The sequence below is a fragment of the Macaca thibetana genome, chromosome 3 (assembly GCF_024542745.1).
Source record: "Macaca thibetana thibetana isolate TM-01 chromosome 3, ASM2454274v1, whole genome shotgun sequence".
Lineage (NCBI taxonomy): Eukaryota > Metazoa > Chordata > Mammalia > Primates > Cercopithecidae > Macaca > Macaca thibetana.
This window is the reverse complement of record NC_065580.1, coordinates 7787368-7809695: the sequence shown is the minus strand read 5'-3', so window position 1 is coordinate 7809695 and position 22328 is coordinate 7787368. Positions and strand designations below refer to the sequence as shown.

Here is a 22328-nt window from a genome sequence, read left to right as displayed (position 1 = left end):
AATATGTTAGATTTAATTTGGAAAAAAAAGAGTTCCACTCCTAAAAAAATTTACTAAGAAATATGTAGGTATGTTTTAGTGAAGGTGTGAAGTATTCAGTTGTGCACACTTAAAAATATGTGTTTAAAAAAGCTTAGGCCAGGCGCGGTGGCTCACACCTATAATCCCAGCACTTTGGGAGGCCAAGGCAGGCAGATCACCTGAGGTCAGGAGTTCAAGACCAGTCTGGCCAACATGGTGAAACCCTGTCTCTACTAAAAAGACAAAAATTAGCTAGGCGTAGTGGTGGGCACCTGTAATCCCAGCTACTTGAGAGGCTGAGGCAGGAGAATTGCTTGAATCTGGAGGCAGAGGTTGCAGTGAGCCGAGACCACACCATTGCACTCCAGCCTGGGTGACGAGTGAAACTCCGTCTCAAAGTAAAAAAATAAATGAAATGAAATAAAATAAAATAAATAAAATAAAATAAAATAAAAGCTTTATGGTATTCCTAAGGATAATGGCACCTAACAAGTATCTGGCTAGGACATTCCACAATGGATTGGCAGGAGAGCTACTATTTTTCTCATCACAGGAGTTTCTCTCCTATTTTTTCACCAGATGCTAGACCCCTGAAAGACATTGGCAATCTATTAGAATATGTGGCTAAAATATTGTAGCTCCTAGCATCAGACTGCCCACGCACTGGATGCACGCACACACAGGTTCATTCAGGCAGTCTAAGTTTGACAATGAACTATTGCTAAAAACTTTCTGAAAAAGAGAAAATGTTATTGTGTTGAACCAGTATCCCTATGGGGAACGGTGGCCATTGCCTAGTGAAGAGAGTCACCCTAGTACCTTTCAATCAAGTAACAGCAGACGCTTCATCAAACTGCCTCTTACTGACTATTCCACGGACAACCACCTAACAGTGCTGGTCCTGGGCACCGCGCCTCATCGCACACACATGGCTTTCATGCACGGCTTTCAGCTTTTCTCATAGCATCCTAGGAGGGAGACTGGCCTGTATCAGCCCACTCCTTCTCCACTGAAGAAATTGAGGCTGAAGGAGGTGAAGTGACTTGCTTACATTCAGATAGTGCTCGGGTGGGACGGCTGGGACTTGGCCTCACAGTGGGGGCCTCCTCGTTCACTGCTTGTAGCCGGCTGTCCCCCGCACACGGAAGCACGTCAGCGACTGTTGATCAGATGCAGGCGTCCCACTCCAAAAGTTCACGTGCAATCCAGTTATTAGTAATGTGGAATATTTTCCTCAACGAATCGTGTTGTATACGCTGCATCATAAGGAATTCCAATCCAGCTACCCCCATCTTCACGGCACAATTTCTATGGTAACATACATTCCAAATTCCAGCTGGAAATAGATTCCTCCCTGCGCCAGCACGGATGGGAGGGGCATTGCAATGACTTAGAATTTTTGAAATACCAAATCTGGATGGAAATTTGAACTCATCCAGTACAACCGTCTCATTCTTATGGTTTGAGATCTCAAGAAACAGAGAGGATGAATCACTTGACTTGTTTACTCTTTTTGTAATGTCCAAAGAGACAGCCAAGAGCTGACATTCAGCCTGACCCTGCTGGGCAGACTGTGTCCCTTGGTCCAGGGCTGGAAACGGGCTTTTTCTGAAGGTGCTAAGCTATAATACCTGTGGGGATAAATCTGCCCAAAGAGGACTTTTTCTAGTGAGCACGAATGTGCTGTGCAGTTACGCCAGCTTGGAAATTTACATGAATTTAATACGATGGTCTGGGTGAGTCGGGTTCCCTCTCTTCAGTGTTGCCTGTGAGATTCCTCCACAGCTGCACTGTTCGTTTTCAATGCTGTGTCGTATTCCATCGAATGAATGTGACACAATTTATCCATTCTTCTTTTCAAAGATATTTGGATTATTTCCAGTTTTATGACGTTGACATGCGTTTAGTTCTTAATATTTCATGATTATAAAGACTATTGTGAGATTCAGGTCTTTCAAACACTTGAAGTTTGCAAGTGACTGCACCAGGCCCCATTTCTAGAGTTTCTGATTCAGTGGATTCGGGGCGGGGCCCCAACGTGGACATTTCCTAATGAATTCCAGGTGGCGGTGATGATGCCTGGCCTGAGGACCACCTCTGAAAAATCACTGCCATACTGGAATTTCTCTTGGTGTTCTCATTTAGCGAATGAGACATGTTTGTTGCAGGTGGTGAAGATTCCTTTAGGGTAGGTATTTTTGGGTTACAGACTGTAGAAACTAGTCTTAGCTGAAATTTCTGAACTAAAGAGAAATCAATACTGTAGTACACACACCATTTAATATTTGATTCTTAAGAGTTCAAAGGGCATGCTGTTTGCTCCCACATTGGGTCGATGTGGCCCTGACAAAGGCTGGGTTGTTCATATTTGACTGGGCTGGGGAGGCGCAGGGATGGGAAGAGGAGGAAGAGGGAAGGGAGGGCTGGGGTTTTAAGAACTCTGAAGCCCACCTCTTACTACTTAGTGTGTGAAATGAGAGGATGGCCAGCTCCTCTTGTCCAAAGCCCTCTCCTCCTCTCTCTGCTCCTCGCTGTCTGAGACCGTGGGGGCTTGCTCAAAGTCAATCTGTCAGAAAATGAGTTTAACCACACTCTACTTGAAAGTGAATGTTGGCCGGGCGCGGTGGCTCAAGCCTGTAATCCCAGCACTTTGGGAGGCCGAGACGGGCGGATCACGAGGTCAGGAGATCAAGACCATCCTGGCTAACACGGTGAAACCCCGTCTCTACTAAAAAATACAAAAAACTAGCCGGGCGAGGTGGCGGGCACCTGTAGTCCCAGCTACTCGGGAGGCTGAGGCAGGAGAATGGCGTGAACCCGGGAGGCGGAGCTTGCAGTGAGCTGAGATTCGGCCACTGCACTCCAGCTTGGGCGACAGAGCGAGACTCCGTCTCAAAAAAAAAAAAAAAAAAAAAAAAAAAAAGAAAGTGAATGTAATTTCTGTGCAATATTAATGAATAAAAGTTTGTGTAAGTATTCTGTTTTATCTACTAAAAAATACAAGGTTTTTATTTTATTTTTTCTCTTTAAGGAAAGATGAAGGTATCAGTAGAAGCCAATGACATTCCCTCTATGTTTCTTATGTTTCACTAGTTCTCCCACAAAGCACAACTGAAGAGGTCTTTTCAGTGGAAAAGGTTATGATGAACATGGCAATGGCTCCCAAGTCATTTAGGGGCCACTGGACCTTGATAGGATGCTCTTAACTTAGAATACATTCTATACACTTTCCTCACTCACGCAGAACACTTAAACTTCTCAACTGAAAAGAAAACGAAAACGGTTTACAAAGTAATATAGTCAAAGCCTTGATCTGTAGGTGGGTGGTGGAGAAATGATGGTTTAAATGCTGCACTTCCTGTTCTGCCCCCCACCCTTCCTAGATGCCAATGGCAAAGTCAGAAACCAGCATTTTACCTGCTGGTGTGAGGATCAGGGCTTGCAGAATATCCGACAGGGAAATAATACCCACGATACTATCTGCTTCATTTACCACCACCAGCCGATGGACCTGCCAAGAGAAAAGCAGGACACGTGAAAATTAACATTTAAAAAAGGTTTAAAATGGACATTAGGAAAAAATATCATGTCATGTCTTTACACGATAAACACATCCCTCCAGCCTGGGGAATATAGTGAGACATCATCTTTAAAAAAATGAGACAGCGGCTGGGTCTGCTGGTGCACACCTGTGGTCCCAGTTACTTGGGAGGCTGAGGTGGGAGGATTGCTTGAGCCCAGGAAGTGGAGGGTGCAGTGGGCCAAGATCACACCACTGCACTCCAGCCTGGGTGACAGAGTGAAACTCTGTCTCAAAAAAAGAAAAAAGCAACACACACACACACACACACACACACACACACACACACACACACACCCCCCCCCCATAAATGAATAAATGAGGGAAAGTAGCAGCAGACAGACCCAAACGACAACCCTGGGCTCTAACATTCAATGTATTACTGTCTGATTACCTGGAAGACCCACTGCGTACTGAAGAGTCACAGCCCTGGTGGAAAACAGGGACACAGGCCGGAGAAGGAAAGAGGGGAAAACTATCTATCTACTGTCTCTAATGATACTGATTTGTCTCTAATTCAAGCGGATTTGCTTGATTACTTTTAAGAAAAAAGAGCTAGCTATGCCCTGCTGAGTTTTCAATTTTCAAAATATTAATATAGAAAAGATACACCTCAAAACACGAAGCACAATGTAGCTATAACATGCTCTTAAACATAACAGTTTTAATTTCTAAAAGCTGTATGTCAGTTTCTAATAACTATCAGGTACTTGTCTTATTAATACATGGGAAGGAAGTCCAGATGATGACGGAAATGAAGAAACAAGGTCGTGGCTCTTACAAGGGTTTTATTTTCTGCAGTGTCTTTTCTCTGTGAAGTTCATATGTTAAGAATCGCATTCAAGAGGATAAATGAGCTATAATGAAGTGGGATAGATTGCGTTCATCTCTAGTTCTCTACTCTGAAATCTCTAATGAGTGACTGCAGAGTGTTTTGTGGTGTTTCTGTAACAGGCATTTCATCCGCAGGAAGGGAGCAGTGTCGCTATTCTCTTAAAAACTTCAGAACGGCTGGGCGCGGTGGCTCATGCCTGTAATCACAGCACTTTGGGAGGCTGAGGTAGGTGGATCACAAGATCAGGTGTTCAAGACCAGCCAAACATGGCGAAACCCAGTCTCTACTAAAAATACAAAAAAATTAGCCGGGCATGGTGGTGCATGCCTGCAATCCCAGCTACTCAGGAGGTTGAGGCAAGAGAATTGCTTGAACCTGGGGGGTGGAGGTTGCAGTGAGCTGAGATCATGCCATTGCACTCCAGCTTGGGCAACAGAGCGAGACTGTGTCTTAAAAAAAAAATAAAAAAAAAAAAATAAAAAAAAAAGACTTTGGAACTCGGGCCGGCTGCGGTGGCTCACGCCAGTCAATCCCAGAACTTTGGGAGGCTGAGGTGAGCAGATCACAAGATCAGGTGCTCGAGACCAGCCTGACCAACATACAAAAATTAGCCGGGCGTGGTAGTGCGTGCCTGTAATCCCAGCTACTCAGGAGGCTGAGGCAGGAGAATCGCTTGAACCTGGGAGGTGGAGGTTGCAGTGAGCCAAGATTGCACCATTGTACTCCAGCCTGGGCAACAGAGTGAGACTTCATCTCAAAAAAAAAAAAAAAAAAAAAAAAAAAAAGGGCTTCAGAACTTGGGCCAAGGCAGCTCTGTGCCAGCTGTGCCCTGGGAGACCCTCTCTGTATTGAACAGCGATACCCCAGTAGAAAACAGGGACATAGAAAGGAGATAGGAAGAGGGGGATATCCAGTTTTTATATTTTGTCTCAAATAATACTATGTTGGTGATGTTTCTGTCATAGCTTGCTTTAGGTAAATAATAATAATAATGTCTTGGTCATCTTTCATATGGCAGTCAACATAAATTTCTTTTAAACATTTCTCTAAAAAAGCTTTTAGGTTCATCAGTAATCCTGTGATATAACATAGCACAATTATTTGCTAACTATAATCACACATTAAAATGATAGTTCACATTTGTCTTCTACACTGAACACATTTTATTGGTTACATTCAATAGTGGATATTAAACAGTTATCTCTTGAACTCTGAAGGGAAACCATCTCACTCAGAGAATCTCTCAAGGGAAACCATCTCACCCAGAGAATCAAGTAGTTCTTTCAGACTGAAATGACTTCCCAAATATTTTCTTGTCATCTGCTGCTGAGTCAAACTTATGTATGTCCCTTGTTGGAGGTACCTAAAAGTTAGTGCTCTATTTATGTCATATAAATAAATGGAATCATCACTGATACTGTACACCCTTCTCCTAGCTACATTAAAGCTAAAAACTTATTTTTTTGGTCCTTCTGTGAGGAGTCATCTTGTGAAGGAATTTTTTTTTAGACGGAGTCTTTTATTTAGGGTGTTACACAAAGTATATTTTAAAATCCTATAAGCATTAAAGTCTAAGGAAATCGGACTGCTGAGGTGCAGGAACCTGGGAGTTACTACATTATTTGCTATTTATCTAATTGAGGAAAAAGAGATACTGGTGGGAAGAGAGAAAAAAGTTTTATTGATTTATCATTCACTTTGTTAAAATGTACATTTTGCACTTTAGATTTTGAATTCATAAATACTCAAATGGAACTTAAAGCTTCCGGGACAACTTTTGTTTTCTCAAAACAAAATGTATCTATAGATATAGATACACAGATCTATTTAGAGACAGGGTCTGGCTCTGTTGCCAAGACTGGAGTGCAGTGGCACCACCACAGCTCGCTGAAATCTCAAGCTCTTGGATTCAAGTGATCCTCCTTCCTCAGCTTCCCTATTAGCTATGACTACAGGTCCAAGCCACCATGCCCGGCTAATTTATTTTTATTTTTAGTAGAGACAAGGTCTTCTTATGTTGTCCAGGCTGTCAAACATATATAGTTTAAACTATGAATGTATCTTACCAGTTTATTTGATTTAGCTATGATATCATGACTTTTCAATTCAATTCAACAAATCTTTAGAGATTGCCTATGTGCCAATAGTGTGCCAGGTTCTGGGACAGGAGAGAATCCCATCCGACTGAACTTGGAGGCTGCCTCGCTGGGCCCTTCCTGAGAGTCAGGCTTCCGGAGGCACCATTCACTACTGGGGACTTGTTGCAGTGGCCTTCGGGGGAGCAGGACTGGGAAAGCCGTCTCACCTCAGCTCTCACTATTCTGTCCACAATGGTCTCCAGTATTTCCAGCTTATTGCACTTTACAACACCTTCAAAATACTGTGAACGGTGCTGAAGGGCCTGGGTCACTGTGATATCTAGGTTATTGTATGTTTTCTCAGCAGCAAGATTCTGTAATGAAGCAAGAGAATAAATTATATCCTTTCATTTCAGTTCACTTCAATGACCAAAATTAGTGAGCTTAAGACAGCCTGATTTCTAAAAACTTTAATGCTTATCTGAATTTAGTACCTGCATACATCAGACGTTCATTCTGGCTTACAACATACCATTGGTACTGTTATTTCATCAACGTAACAATCACAATTAAAGATAATCATGTTACGAGGTCTACCTTCCTTATGAAGCAACATTGTTAAACTTTGATAGCATATCCTGCCAAAGATTGCCCCCCGTTTTTACCCTCTAATGCTCTCTACCATGCATGGATAAAATCTCTGGCAAGGTGGGCTGACACCTGTAAAGCGTGGTGAGTGCTGCAGCAATGGACCTTCTCAACGAGCTCCCTGGGAAACAAGGTTTCTGCTGGGAAGAATTTGGAGGGCCCAGGGGGATCAAGCAACCATGGAGGAAGAACAGGCTTGATGAGCCCCATGGATCCAAACGGCTGCATGGGGCTCTCATTCATTTTAGTGGGTCCCACTCAACCAAAATGCCCATCAGCATATTTCTCGGTGACTATTATGTTTAACATAACAGAATAGTGTGAAGCAAAGGGTTTGAGACAGCTACAAAAGAATGTTCAATGCGGGGTCAGCATTGTGGCAAAAAATGGCGTGCACATTTGCGGCTATAAAGTGTCAGTCCCCTTTTCTTCTTTAGAACAGTGGCTCCCAATCAGTAAGCAATGGGATGTGCCCGACAAAGGAGCCATGAGTCCACGTGTGCACTACACATACGCCTAGAGGCGAATAAATCAGGCCTCCTCCTGGGAAACAAGAACATTGAAAATACATACACATGCTGTGGCAGTGCATAAAATATTCATGTATTGTAAAGACGAGGAATTATAAAATGTTGCTAATGTATAACTAATTGCTAAACCAATGCATATTAAAAGTACAATTATTATAGAAGGTCTATAAAATTCTGATAATATCCTCACACCCCAAAAGGTTAGAAATTATTAAATTAAGAAACAAGAGAAAAACATAAAAACATATTACATGAATGTTTAAAATGCATTCTAGGTGACAGATCGAACAAAATTAAAATACTTACAATTACATCAAATTTGGAATAAATATCTACAACTTTTCCTAAAAATGAAAAATACATGTTAGAAAAATGTCTTAAAAAAGAAACTCATTTAAAATCAGTTTTAATGACATAATTACTAAAAGTTAAACGCTAATAACCTTGTCTATTTTTAAATGGAAACTTAGATATAAAATCATATTTTAATGGACATATGAAAATAAACCAATTAAACATTTGTATGACCCTTTGTGCCCCTTGGTGCTGAATTTATTCACCATATCCAAGTTTTCATTTTCCCCACGTATCTCCTGTGCCAGGTCATCTCACAATAATTGCACCCTGAGATAAACAATTATTTCTGTCTGACTGTCAGCGCCAAACACACAAACCTGACTCATCCACAACAGGCAGAGCTGATATTCGTCTTTCCACAAATATGTTCAAGGCTTTAATGATGGGAGTGTCTGGATGTATGAAGGCAATGTTGTGGTACGTTCCTATTCCAAGCTCATCCAGGTTCTGCTTCATGAAGGCAGGCTTTGGCATATCAGACATCTAAACAGGAAGATAAGCGCAAATGTTCTAGACCCAGAACACACCTTTTCATGTTCAAATGTCCATATGTGAATGAAAAAGTATGTTCAACAAATTAAAGTTCGTTTTTTCTAACAGTCTACCTGGATGCCTGAATTCACATGAGAAATTACAAAGAACTATATCTTTTGTTTGAACCAGTCTGTATGCCTGTGCTTATATTTAACCAATCACAAACTCTTGCAAAGCATTAACACTGTAACATTTTTTCATCTCCCCTTCACTCACTAAAAACGTGCATAGAACCAGGGAAGAACAGGTCTATTTGGGATATTAAGACCTGTAAGCCACCAAGAATTGAATCCTTTATTCTTAATTGTTCATGTTAAATTTCTGGTCCTGCTGTCAGGATTAAGTAATATTTATTAAGAACCCACACATTTCCAAACCCAAAGCATTTGACAGCAGCTGTCTGAGCCACTGCTAAGCTAGTCCTCACGCCACCCGCCTCTACATCCTGAATTCTCCTTGGAGAGCTCCAATTTTTGTCTACTAGGAACAAAGCAGCCAGCTGAACAGAATTAAAAGAATCTTTAAAAATTAACTTTTCTTTTCGGGGGCTGTTTTAAAGGAGGAGGGATATGGCAGGAGAGAAAAGTCTAGGGTCATGTTTGAGTATAACAAAATAAGGTCTACGGTTTCAAAAATCCACCTTTTATAAAGGGTATAGTTGATTCCATCCTCCTGGTGTACCTTATAATTATCAGGAAAAGATGAACAATTAGAAGAAACAAAATGTTCAAGTCAAAGAGTTCATCAACATTCAAATCATGAGACTCCTAGAAATTTAGAGAAAAAAAAGAAAGACCTATTAGGTCATCTAGTCCATCTCAATATAGCTAATTCCCTGTTGCATACTATATGCTCAGGCTAATTTTCAAATGTCTTGAAGGGAAATGCTCCTTTTTTTTTTTTTTCTCAGAAAATGATCTCATAATTCAGTAAAAAACAGGCTCTGAAATTTCTTTAAGTTCTCTATTTTTATCTGAAAACCTTTAGTTAGCTGAATATTCTGGTAGCATGATTCTAATTACCATATTGGCCCAAATATGAGGCAGTGCTGGGCAGGGGCAACTTCCTCTCCTTTTTATAGAAGATAAAAATCTAAAGCAGCTCTGCGAAAGAATGAGCTCATGCTTTGACTCCCTCTTGTGCAACAGCACACTAGCAGAAATAGTTTGGGCTTGGGAGTCGGAGAGACTCCCGGGTTTGAAATCTACCACTCAATATCCACGTAACTTGGGGCAGGTTTCCCAGCCAGGTGTCCTGTGGATGCAAGGTGTGCAAACGCCTCCCTCCCACGGCCCCTGCATGGAGGAAAGCGTCAGGAGTGAGGAACGCTCGACAGGGATGCTGGCTCTACCGCTCTCCAGCCACGCAACCTTGGCAAAGCTACTTAACCTCTCTTAGCTGCATCCCTATAAAATAGGATTAATAAAAATACCTACCTGATAGGGTAGCAGCAAGGATGAGATTATGTAAAGTACTTAGAACAGTGCTGGACATACAGTAATCAGCTCTCATGATTAATATTATTTAAAAATGACTCCAAGGATTAAGTGAGCTGCAGGCCTGGCACATGGGGGCCCTGAATACATCCTTCCCACTCCATGCTCCCTCTGTTCCTATGAAACTTCAACTACTAAAGCCGCTGCATTCCCAGATGTACAGTATGATAATGTGGATGCATCCCTAATCCTTTTTTCCTAGATGACCGCCTTTATTAAACTTCAAACTTTAGTTTTTCGTAAATTATTCTTCCCTACCTTATTTCTTAGCATAGCATGGTTAAATAAAAGTTATTTATATATGTAAATGATTAAAATATAAGACTGGGTTGATTGACAAGGTATTTCTCTCAATCACTAGCCCTCTGTGCTTCTGTAAGCAAAAGGGGCCCTCTAGCTGCCTCCAGGGCAGGAGCTTCGCTCCTTCACGCTGCACCGGAACGCTACTTTAGGTCCTTAGGTGAAGCCATGGGGAGGAAAATGGGAAAGCTAATTTGAAGTACATTTTTAATATCTGTTACATTCTTTAAAAACAACTCTTCAAATTACCTCTTCAGAACCCCTAAGACCTTCTACTGGTTCTATCTGACTGATTACTTATAACCTCAAATTCCATACATGTAATTAAAAGGAAAACATAAAAAACCCTCTTATAAACTCTCTGTTCTTCCTGAGTCTCTTTTAATGTTTCCAACCAAACATGCTCAAAGTTCTGGATGACTATGGAGGCAGCTCATTTCAAGTAGCTGAGAAACCCTGCAGGTAATACAGGCCTTATTTGGGCCAACATGGTATTCTTGTGTCAAAATTTTATTTGTTTTGGGTTTTTCTATCACTGCTGCAGTTTATAATAAGATAATCTTGAGGACAGTATTTTTTTTTTGGAACATGTTTCTAAAACTGCGACACCAATAAAAGCAACATAAAGCAATTTTTACTCTAGATATTAGTTCAATTTATCTTGTACAAGAGTCCTTAATTAGACTGACTTGCAGATTGCCTTCTTTCCCCTATGTTGGTGATAAATGTTTTAATTTAATGAGAGAATGCCGAGTTTTGTTTTTAAAGTTATTTTGATACTTGCACTAAAAGCACATTGCTTTTAAATTGGAATCAACTTTAAGAAAGTACAATTCAGATAGTAGTAAGTTGAGAAACTGAAGTTTAGAAAGGGAGATCTCAAAACTAACAATTTCTTCTATTGAGGGTAACAGGAGCCAATTTACTTGAAGTACATTATTTAATAAGTAAATGCAATTATGTCTTTAGAAACGCTAAAAACAACTTACAAAAAGCTGGAGGAACTTGAGGATTCTTTTGTGGGTGAGTATATAAAGTGCATTCCCACTGATAGGGTCAATAACTGGCAATCTGTGGATTTTATTTTTGATCAAGGAGTATACAGCATCGAAGAGGCTGTGGGAAAAGTCGTTAGAGTTGTTAGGAGGCTTTCAAGAAAAATCAGAACATTTGGACTACCCCTGCCTTAAAGCACTTCCAGTGTTTTTATTATTACAATAATTACAGTGTTTTGGAAGAGTTTTAAATTTAGAGATCTCACCAAATTTTTCATTTTTCACAATCTATGTTAACATATCTCAAATACAAGTGCAAGCTACAAATCTCTAGAAGAGGAGATTTTTTTTTGGTTTGTTTTTTTGAGATAGGGTCTTGCTCTGTTGCCTGCTGTCATGGCTGACTGCAGCCTTGACCTCCCGGGTTCAGGTGATCCTCCCACCTCAGCCTCTTGAGTAGCTGGGACTACTGGCATGCACCACCTTTATTTTTTGTAGACATGGGGTTTTGCCGTGTTGCACAGGCTGCTCTCGAACTCCTGAGCCCAAGCAATCTACCCACCACGGCCTCCCATAGTGCTGGGATTACAGGCATGAGCCCTTGCGCCCAGCCAGGAAGAGGAGTTTTTTTTTGAGTGTATTTAGTGATTTTATTTGAAAGATAATATAACCTAAATCCTTAGAAAAGCAAACAGATGCATCATATTAGCAAGAGAGCAAAGGCTGTAGCAGCAAGCCCCCTGCATTGGTGAGTGGGCAAACTGGCTCTACCCTGGGCCGGCCTGGCTAGTAGATATTGTAGGGCCAACACTTCTGTTCTACTTGGTGCCTTTCCTGGGACTGCCAGTAAGAAGGTTGTTACATCTTTTTGTTAGGACTTGTAAATAAAATGAAAATAAATGCTTTAATCTTTCTCTGTACAGGATTTGAGTTTGAAAGATGCTTTTACACATATGGAAATGTATCACAGCCAAACCAGAAGGCTGGATAAAAAAGGATGGCCCAGACGACTACATAGAAGGCAGCTCACGTTCTGACCACATCTGAACCGACATCTCACATACACTGATGTTTAAACACTAGTGTGGAGCTGAATTGCCACAGGAGTTGTTTAAATGCATATTCCCAGGCCCTATCCTGATTGAGCAGGTCAGGGGTAAAAGCCCAAGAATCTGCAATTTCAACACACCCCCCAGATTGGCCAAGATCTTCATGATGGTTTAGTATGACCCTATTACTAGCCCATTATCAATCCTTAGCAACACAATGGCTGTGATTTTTCTAGTGCTACTAGGTTTACTGAATGCATACAGTGTAGTTGGAATTAAGGAGGCCATGGGAACTGTTTAGAATAAAGAACATGTTTATTTGTTTCTTTCTATCATGGTGATAAAACACATACATCTGAATGAATGTTTTCAAAGGAAAAAAAAAGTTTACCTTGCATCTGGAGATATATTCACTAAAGGCTTAAATGTTTCTTGTAAATAAAGCTCTGTATTTATAGAAAGAAAATATGCAGTTAGTAACACATTTGCTGTTTGCAGTTATTACATAAATTCAAATACCCTTCAGTTTACAGTTAATAGAAGGATTAAAAACTCAAAAAGAAATTTAATTTGCCTAAAACCCCTGCATTAATTACAGTTATGGCTATTTTAAACAACTTCCAAACTGTTTTCAGGATGTTGCATTTGAAGAAAAATTAAATATTAAAAACCAATTTGACAGTAGGTGTTTATAAAATCAGGAAAAAAAGAAATCTGATAAAAGAGCAATACCAGCAGAGGTCACTAGAATGCTATCAGGTTCATATTACTCTCAAGAAATGAAGCAATTATGAAATTAAAAAAATTAATTTCCATAAGTTATAAGATAAAATCAGTTATAACAAACTTTGTTCTTTAAATATTCTTAAGTATTATACCAAATTAATGCTCAAAACCTACTGCATTGTGGGCATCTTTCCAGCATATAAAAACTTTTTTTCTAAAGATATCAACTGCAATTAATTTGCTTTTCCAAAGTTTCTTTTTTTTTTCTGAGACAGAGTCTCACTCTGTCGCTCAGGCTGGAGTGCAGTGGCATGATCTGGGTTCACTGCAATCTCTGCCTCCCAGATTCAAGTGATTCTCCCACCTCAGCCACCCAAGTAGCCGGGACTAAAGGTGCACGTCACTACACCTGGCTAATTTTTTTTGTATTTTTAGTAGAGATGGGGTTTCACGATGTTGGCGAGGCTGGTCTCGCACTCCCGACCTCAAGTGATCCACCTACTTCAGCCTCCCAAAGTGCTGGGATTACAGGCATAAGGTACTGTGCCCAGCCTTTTTTTTTTTTTTTTTTTTTTTTTTTGAGAAGGAGTTTTGCTCTGTCACCCAGGCTGGAGTGCAGTGGCATCATCTTGGTTCACTGCCTCCCAGGCCCAAGCCTAAGCCTCCCAGGCCCAAGCAAGTCTCCTCCCTCAACCTCCCAAGTAGCTGGGATTACAGGTGTTTGCCACCATGCCTGGCTACTTTTTTGTATTTTCAGTAGAGACAGGGTTTCACCATGTTGGCTAGGCTGGTCTCGAACTCCTGACCTCAGGTGATCCACCCCTCTCGGCTTCCCAGAGTGCTGGGATTACAGGTGGAGCTACTGCATCCGGCCCTAATTTTGTATTTTTAGTAGAGACGGGGTTTCACCATGTTGGTCAGGCTGGTCTTGAACTCCTGACCTCAAGTGATCCACCTGCCTTGGCCTCCCAAAGTGCTGGGATTACAGGTGTGAGCCACCACTCTCGGCCTTGCTTTACCAAGGTTTCTATACAGAAGGTGTTTAAGAATATTTTGGCATTATTATTACTATCAAATACCATGTAATGTCAAAATGTAAATATACTTAAACCTTGGTCTAACAGTACTTGTATAGTAGAACTGGATAAGTATCTATCTTGGTGTTATACAATCTCTGTACAACAGGCCGTACAGATCCCATGACAAATTTGTTTAGCTTGGTTTGACAAAGCCGTAATAAACCAAATCCATCACTCAGTGAAACTTCTAAATCACATGGATTTGAAAGGGCCCCTGGGGTGTAAGAGAACTCCAAGATGTGTTCTGATTTCACAGCCAGTTACAAAGCTTGCTTCTCCTATCAAGCATATTATGGGAAACATAGAACCAAACTCTTCAATTTTGAATTCAAAATTTTCCTTTAGTTGGTCCCTCCATTTCTACCAGTGTTTCCTTCAGCACCCTGCAGACTGGGTCTGCCGTGATTCCCACCCCCGGTCCTCTCCACCAACCCACCATGACAAGTCTCCGTGAGACCACCACCTTCACAATCATGAAATGTGAATTTAAGAAATGGTTCCATGGCAGAAAAGAGTATCATGACTTTATAGGGTGAATGTCAATGTGACAAAGAAAAGAACATGGTCTTCAAATTACTTCCATGCTATTTGCTCCAAGCCATCTAGTTTGAGGTTCATTTGTCCTAAGTTTCTCCATAATTTGTAAAGAAACAATTATTAGGTTTAAATAAGAACAGATGCTTGCTTTGGTTCAAGTTAGGCATGCCTCTGATGCACTTCTTAATACCAAGGCAAATCTCTGAGGGTTGGACTTAGTAGAGAACGGTGGCCCCACTGTGGACAGCGAGGTGGAGCTTGGTTAGCTCATTCATCTTCACATTCCTGGCCCTAGGATAAGGCCCTGCCTGCTGTAGGTGTCCTATACATGTCTATAAACAGAATGGACAATACTTATATTGTTCAGCTTTAGTACAGTAGCATACTATCAAAATTAAGATAGAAATAAAGAGAATGTTTTAAATAACATTTTATGATGAGCATTTTTTCATGTGTCTGTTGGCTGCATAAATGTCTCCTTTTGAGAAGTGTCTGTCTGTATCCTTCGCCCACTTTTTGATGGGGTTGTTTTTTTCTTGTAAATTTGTTTGAGTTCTTTGTAGATTCTGGATATTAGCTCTTTGTCAGATGAGTAGATTGCAAAAATTTTTTCCCATTCTGTAGGTTGCCTGTTCACTCTGATGGTAGTTTCTTTTGCTGTCCAGAAGCTCTTTAGTTTAATTAGATCCCATTTGTCAATTTTGGCTTTTGTTGCCATTGCTTTTGGTGTTTTAGACATGAAGTCCTTGCACATGCCTATGTCCTGAATGGTATTGCCTAGATTTTCTTCTAGGGTTTTTATGGTTTTAGGTCTAACATTTAAGTCTTTAATTCATCTTGAATTAATTTTTGTATAAGGTGTAAGGAAGGGATCCAGTTTCAGCTTTCTACATATGGCTAGCCAGTTTTCCCAGCACCATTTATTAAATAGGGAACTCTTTCCCCATTTCTTGTTTTTGTCAGGTTAGTCAAAGATCAGATGGTTGTAGACATGTGGTATTATTTCTGATGGCTCTGTTCTGTTATGTTGGTCTATAGCTCTGTTTTGGTACCAGTACCATGCTGTTTTGGTTACTGTAGCCTTGTGGTATAGTTTGAAGTCAGGTAGCATGATGGCTCCAGCTTTGTTCTTTTGGCTTAGGATTGACTTGGCAATGTGGGCTCTTTTTTGGTTCCATATGAACTTTAAAGTAGTTTTTTCCAATTCTGTGAAGAAAGTCATTGGTAGCTTGATGGGATGGCACTGAATCTATAAATTACCTTGGGCAGTATGGCCATTTTCACAATATTGATTCTTCCTATCCACGAGCATGGAATGTTCTTCCATTTGTTTGTGTCCTCTTTCACTGGCCATTAGAAAAATGCAAATCAAAACCACAATGAGATACCATCTCATGCCGGTTAGAATGGCGATCATTAAAAAGTCAGGAAACAACAGGTGCTGGAGAGGATGTGGAGAAACAGGAACACTTTTACACTGCTGGTGGGACTGTAAACTAGTTCAACTATTGTGGAAGACAGTGTGGCGATTCCTCAAAGATCTAGAACTAGAAATGCCATTTGACCCAGCCATCCCATTACTGGGTATATGCCCAAAGGATTATAAATCATGCTGCTATAAAGACACATGCACACGTATGTTTATTGTGGCACTATTCACAATAGCAAAGACTTGGAATCAACCCAAATGTCCATCAATGATAGACTGGATTAAGAAGATGTGGCACATATACATCATGGAATACTATGCAGCCATAAAAAAAGGATGAGTTCATGTTTTTTGTAGGGACGTGGATGAAGCTGGAAACCATCATTCTCAGCAAACTATCGCAAGGATAAAAAACCAAACACCGCACGTTCTCACTCATAGGTGGGAACTGAATAATGAGAACACTTGGACACAGGAAGGGGAACATCACACACCAGGGCCCATTGTGGGGCGGGGGGAGGGGAGGGGGTAGGGATAACATTAGAAGATATACCTAATGTAAATGACAAATTAGTGGGTGCAGCACACCAACGTGGCACATGTATACATATGTAACAAACCTGCACGTTGTGCACATGTACCCTAGAACTTAAAGTGTGTGTGTGTGTGTGTGTACATATATATAAAGTATGTATGACCACACACACTGCAGTCTTTCCTGCTACAATTACGATTCTCAATGGAGAATAATGTCAGCACATCAAAGAAGTTGTATTATGGCCGGGTGGCACATGCCTGTAATCGCAGCGCTTTGGAAGGCTGAGGCAGGTGGGTCACCTGAGGTCAGGAGTTCAAGACCAGCCTGGCCAACATGGTGAAACACCATCTCTACTAAAAATACAAATATTAGCCAGGCATGGTGGCAAACACCTGTAATCCCAGCCACTTGGAAGTGTGAGGTAGGAGAATCACTTGAACTCAGGAGGAGGAGGTTGCAGTGAGCCGAGATCATGCGACTGCCCTCCAGCCTGGGCGACAAGAGCGAAACTCTGTCTCCAACAAAAAAAAAAAAAAAGGAAGTTTTATTAATAAATCAAATTCATACCATTTTACTTTTTTGTACTATAATTTAACAGCAACTGAATACAAAGTACATTAGATTAACTAAATGTAGAAAACCAGGAGAAATCGTGTTTTTCATGGCTCAGTTTAACCATGTCCTCTGGTTTGAAAGTGCTTAAAGAGTGTTACTCCTTGGTCTTTGTTCATTTTGTTCTTTTCTCCATAACTTAACAGTCTCAACTCTTTCTCATACCCCCATTCCATCAGGGCACCTTTGTCTTTTTTAGGTAAAATCTTTTACTTTTTAAATTTTTAAATTATCATTAAAACAACTTTTAAATGTTCAAAAAAAACCAAACATTTTATGGAGCAGAGAGAAAAGGATCTGCAAAATTAAAACACACTTTTCATACTAAGCATAGCTTTCCTGATACTAAAAGATTTTAAAAGTCCAATAGTGCTTACCCCTCCAGGTTTCAATTTTATGTTCCTCTAATTCATAAATCTGTACCTGCAAATAAAAGAATTCTTATTTTTATATATATATATACGACATAGAAAAAATATTTGGAAAATGAAACAAAACATAGCTTTCATAATAGCATTTTCTATTTACAATTAGAAAATGAGGTGGCCAGGTACGGTTGCTGATGCCTGTAATCTCAGCACTTTGGGAGACCAAGGTGGGCAGATCACCTGAGGTCAGGAGTTTGAGACCAGCCTGGTCAATATGGTGAGACCTCATCTGTACTAAAAATACAAAAATTAGCCAGGCATAGTGGTGGGTGCCTGGAGTCCCAGCTACTCGGGAGGCTGAGGCAGGAGAATTGCTTGAACCCAGGAGGCAGAGGTTACAGTGAGCCGAGATGGCACCACTGCATTTCAGCCTGGGCAACAGAATGAGACTCTCTCTCTCAAAAAAAAAAAAAAAAAAAAAGAAAGAAAGAAAGAAAATGAGGTGAGATATAGAGGAAAAAATGTATCTGCAAGTTTTTTTTTTTTTTTTTTTTTTTTGAGACGGAGTCTTGCTCTGTCACCCAGGCTGGAGTGCAGTGGCACTATCTCCACTCACTGCAAGCTCTGCCTCCCGGGTTCACGCCATTCTCCTGCCTCAGCCTCCCAAGTAGCTGGGACTACAGGCACCCACCACCACGCCCAGCTAATTTTTGTATTTTTAGTAGAGATGGGGTTTCACTGTGTTAGCCAGGATGGTCTCGATCTCCTGACCTCGTGATCCGCCGGTCTCAGCCTCCCAGAGTGCTGGGATTACAGCTGTGAGCCACCATGCCCGGCCTTTTTTTTTGAGACAAAGTCTCACTCTGTCACCCAGTCTCACTCTGTCACCCGGGCTGGAGTACACAAGTGTGATCATGACTCACTGCAGTCTCAACCTCCCAGGCTTAAGTAATCCTCTCAACTCAGCCTCCTGAGTAGCTTGGACTCCAGATGCACACCACCATGCCTGGCTAATTTTTGTGTGTGTGTGTGTATTTTTTTTTTTTTTTTTTGTAGAGATAGGGTTTCACCATGTTGCCCCACTGGTCTCAAACTCCTAGGCTCAAGTGATCTACCCTTCTTGGCTTCCCAAAGTACTGGGACTATAGGCGTGAGCCGTGCCTGGCCTGTATCTACAGATATTAGAAAAACTTTGGGCTGCATATTTAGATATAACTGCTTTTTTTGTGATTTTGATATCATAATCTACTGCTGAGATTTCTTATATGGGATTTGCTGTATGTCATAGAAATCTATCTATTCGGCCAGGCGCAGTGGCTCACGCCTATAATCCCAGCACTTTGGGAGGCTGAGGTGGGCAGATCATGAGGTCAGGAGATTGAGACCATCCTGGCTAACACGGTGAAACCCCGTCTCTACTAAAAATACAAAAAATTAGCCGGGTGTGGTGGTGCGCGCCTGTAGTCCCAGCTACTCGGAGGCTGAGGCAGGAGAATGGCGTGAACCCGGGAGGCGGAGCTTGCAGTGAGCTGAGATCGTGCCACTGCACTCCAGCCTGGGCGACAAAGCGAGACTCCGTCTCAAAAAAAAAAAAAAGAAATCTATCTATTCAAAAATCATACTTGTGCTGATTTTGCTAGTTCAAAAGCAGAGGTATGACCATTATAAGGAAAGCCAGTATTCATTTGCATTGGTAATATTTAAGAAATAATAGATTTCATGGGAAATAAATACAAGATATTTACAAAACCTTCAGTAAAACTTCCTAAGAGTATGGTTTTTTGTTTTGTTTTGTTTTTCGGAGACGTAGTCTCACTCTGTCATCCAGGCTGGAGTGCAGTGGCACGATCTTGGCTCGCTGCAACCTCCATCTCCAGGGTTCAAGTGATTCTTGTGCCTCAGCCTCCTGAATAGCTGGGATTACAGGTGCCCGCTGCCACACCCAGCTAATTTTTATATTTTTAGTAGAGACAGGGTTTCACTATGTTGGCCAGGTTGATCTCAAACTCCTGACCTCAAGTGATCCACTGGCCTCGGCCTCCCAAAGTGTTGGGATTATAGGCATGAGCCACTGTGCCTGGCAAGAATATGTTTTATGAAGAAACTCATTTTTGTATTTTATGTAAGAATTTAATTACTGGATAATATTGAGCATTATGCATAAAGCAGTATTAATTGAATTAACTTATACCTTTTAAGTACCCCAAATAGGACCAGTTAAATAGAGTATGCAATTCTGTCCTTCCTCCCACCCTCATGAACAAACAAACAGAAACTAAAAACACAAAACCAAGCAGGCCGAATCTCAGACACCACAAAGTTAGATGAAGGACAAAAGTGGTTTTGAAGCTACGCTCTTCCAGAACCACTGTACCAGGGACCAGAGAGTTCTGCTACTAAAATTAGCCAGTAGCTGTCTTTTCCTAATTAGCAGGAAAATGTCAAAACTGAATTTCATTTTAATGACTCATTTTTTCTTCTTTAAAATCACAAAGTACATAGAATTCTTGTTCTGCAGTTGCTGGGATAACTGAATTAAGCTCTACCACATCAACAGGCCTGAAGAGATAAGCAAAACGTACAGAACGTCTAGCTAACAAATAGAATTCTGCTAAGCCGAGGAATTCTGAAAGCTGAATGAAGAATCTATTTCCTTTTCTTTTTCCTGAGAATCCCTTCTTTGAGTTTCATATATACGACTTACGGTAAAGATAGTTTTATACTTAAGTTCCCTGCATGTTATATATATTTGGAAAATCAACCACCACCAGCACTCCATACCAAAAAAGAAAAACCTGAAAACATTAAAAATCTTAAAATACACACATATACCTATACACATACATAGATATGTACAGCCCAACTACTGACATAGGAACTGGTGCCACTTACCATAGGCGATTTATAGTATCTATGTAGTATATTTATGAAATCTGTAATTGTTAGCATTCCTGGAAGAAAGAATTATATGTTAAAAACAAAGCTATGAAAACATTTAAAAAAATTCCAAATGACAAGTGAGCTTAGAATATATACTAGAAGAGCTTATAAAATACATTTTGAAGATATCAAGCAGAGTTTAATATATTATTTAAAACTATTGATGTGTTAATTGTGCATACCAAACTGGATATACAAATTTAGCTGAAATTAAACCTGACAGTAAGTACTATGGAACTAACCACAGAATTTGGAAATCGATGAGAGAAAACTTATTAACTGATACAAATTTGAAAAAAGAATTGCAGTTACATGCAAATAATTTTAAATACTTTAAGATAAAGTATTCCATAAGCTTGAGAAACGTGACAATTCTGGACACTTGGATTGTTTCCCAAGAAGCATTCTAAACACAATGGTTTTAACAAACAGTTGCCACGTATTGAGTGCTTTTGATGTGCTGGACACTGGGATGACAGGGATGAAAAAGACATGAACTTCTTCCCTGATGAAATTAAAACCTAGAAGCAGGCGTAACAATCATTTCAAAATCATGTGAAGAATACTAAGAGAGACAATGGCATTGTCTGCTGTGATTCATAAGATAAGTAACGATGGCATTTAGATAGCTGTAAGTTACACAACAGTTTTAATAGTATAACAGTGGTCTGGCAGAGACATCAGTCATGTTTACAGCATCTAATTTGCCCTGCCAAAAAGGTGTGCACCAGCGAGATGAGTGTGAGGCCCAGGGATGCTGTATGCCATGTACGGCCCAAAGTGGGGCGGCTGGCTCACATCTGACTGTGGTGTCCTACGTGGGGTTTGTTCACTGGGCTGGTAAAGACATATAAGCTCTTCAGAGAGCCAAAAAGTTGCTAAATTAAAAGAAATTCAACAACAACAAAAGCTCCATAAAAGTTACAACAGTGTGTATTCTCAATGAGGAAGCAAAGAAAAACAGGACAACAGTGTTTGGACCTTACTAGCAGTTCCACCTTCTTACTCAGTATGTAAAAGTAAGGATTTGTGTGTGTGCGTGTGTGTGTTTGTTGTTGTTGTTGTTGTCTTTTTGACAGGGTCTCGTTCTGTCACCCAGGCTGGAGTACAGTGCAGTGATCATGGCCTCGATCTCCTGGGCTCAAGTGATCCTCCCACCTTGGCCTCCTGAGTAGCTAATTTTTGTATGTTTTTGTAGAGGTGAGGTCTTGCTATGTTGCCCAGGCTGGCCTCGAACTGCTGGGCTCAAGCGATCTCCCTGCCTTGGCCCCCCAAAGTGCTGAGATTATAGGCATGAGCCACTGCACCCTGCCAGCAAGAAGGTTCTTTAACTTGGAAACATGTTTACTAGGTTGAATTCCAAACTGGCATCTATTAAAATACTTCAGGCTTTCTGCTTTCAAGGTTTCCATTTTCGGTTTTCCTCGGGCCCACACTGCTTACCTACAAAACTTTGTTTTTTACTCTCCCACAGTGGTGCTGCTCGGACACCGTTGGCTACCAAAGCAAAGAAGGCCTTTTTAACCTGAAGAAGAAGAGGAGAAACAAAACACACTTTCAAAGTCCAGGAAGAAAAATATTTTTTTTTTTTTTTTTTTTTTTTTTTAAAGACAAGGTTTCACGCTGTTGCCCAGGCTGGAGTACAATGGCACGATCTTGGCTCACAGTAACCTCTG

The 22328-nt window shown here is 40.7% G+C and overlaps 1 protein-coding gene across 5 annotated transcripts in view; it reads right to left on the bottom strand.

Moving 5' to 3' along the window:
- Nucleotides 1-22328, bottom strand: part of PRKAG2 (protein kinase AMP-activated non-catalytic subunit gamma 2) — a 324067-nt gene that overhangs the window by 1315 nt on the left and 300424 nt on the right. For all 5 annotated transcript variants that reach the window (XM_050785863.1, XM_050785864.1, XM_050785865.1 and 2 more), the window contains 9 exons: nucleotides 22096-22177; nucleotides 20605-20663; nucleotides 17722-17767; nucleotides 12815-12869; nucleotides 11369-11495; nucleotides 8367-8532; nucleotides 7999-8036; nucleotides 6742-6888; nucleotides 3439-3532 (listed from right to left, as the gene is read on the bottom strand). In XM_050785863.1, the coding sequence (XP_050641820.1) occupies nucleotides 3439-3532; nucleotides 6742-6888; nucleotides 7999-8036; nucleotides 8367-8532; nucleotides 11369-11495; nucleotides 12815-12869; nucleotides 17722-17767; nucleotides 20605-20663; nucleotides 22096-22177 (814 nt within the window). The remainder of the gene's footprint in view (nucleotides 1-3438; nucleotides 3533-6741; nucleotides 6889-7998; nucleotides 8037-8366; nucleotides 8533-11368; nucleotides 11496-12814; nucleotides 12870-17721; nucleotides 17768-20604; nucleotides 20664-22095; nucleotides 22178-22328) is intronic.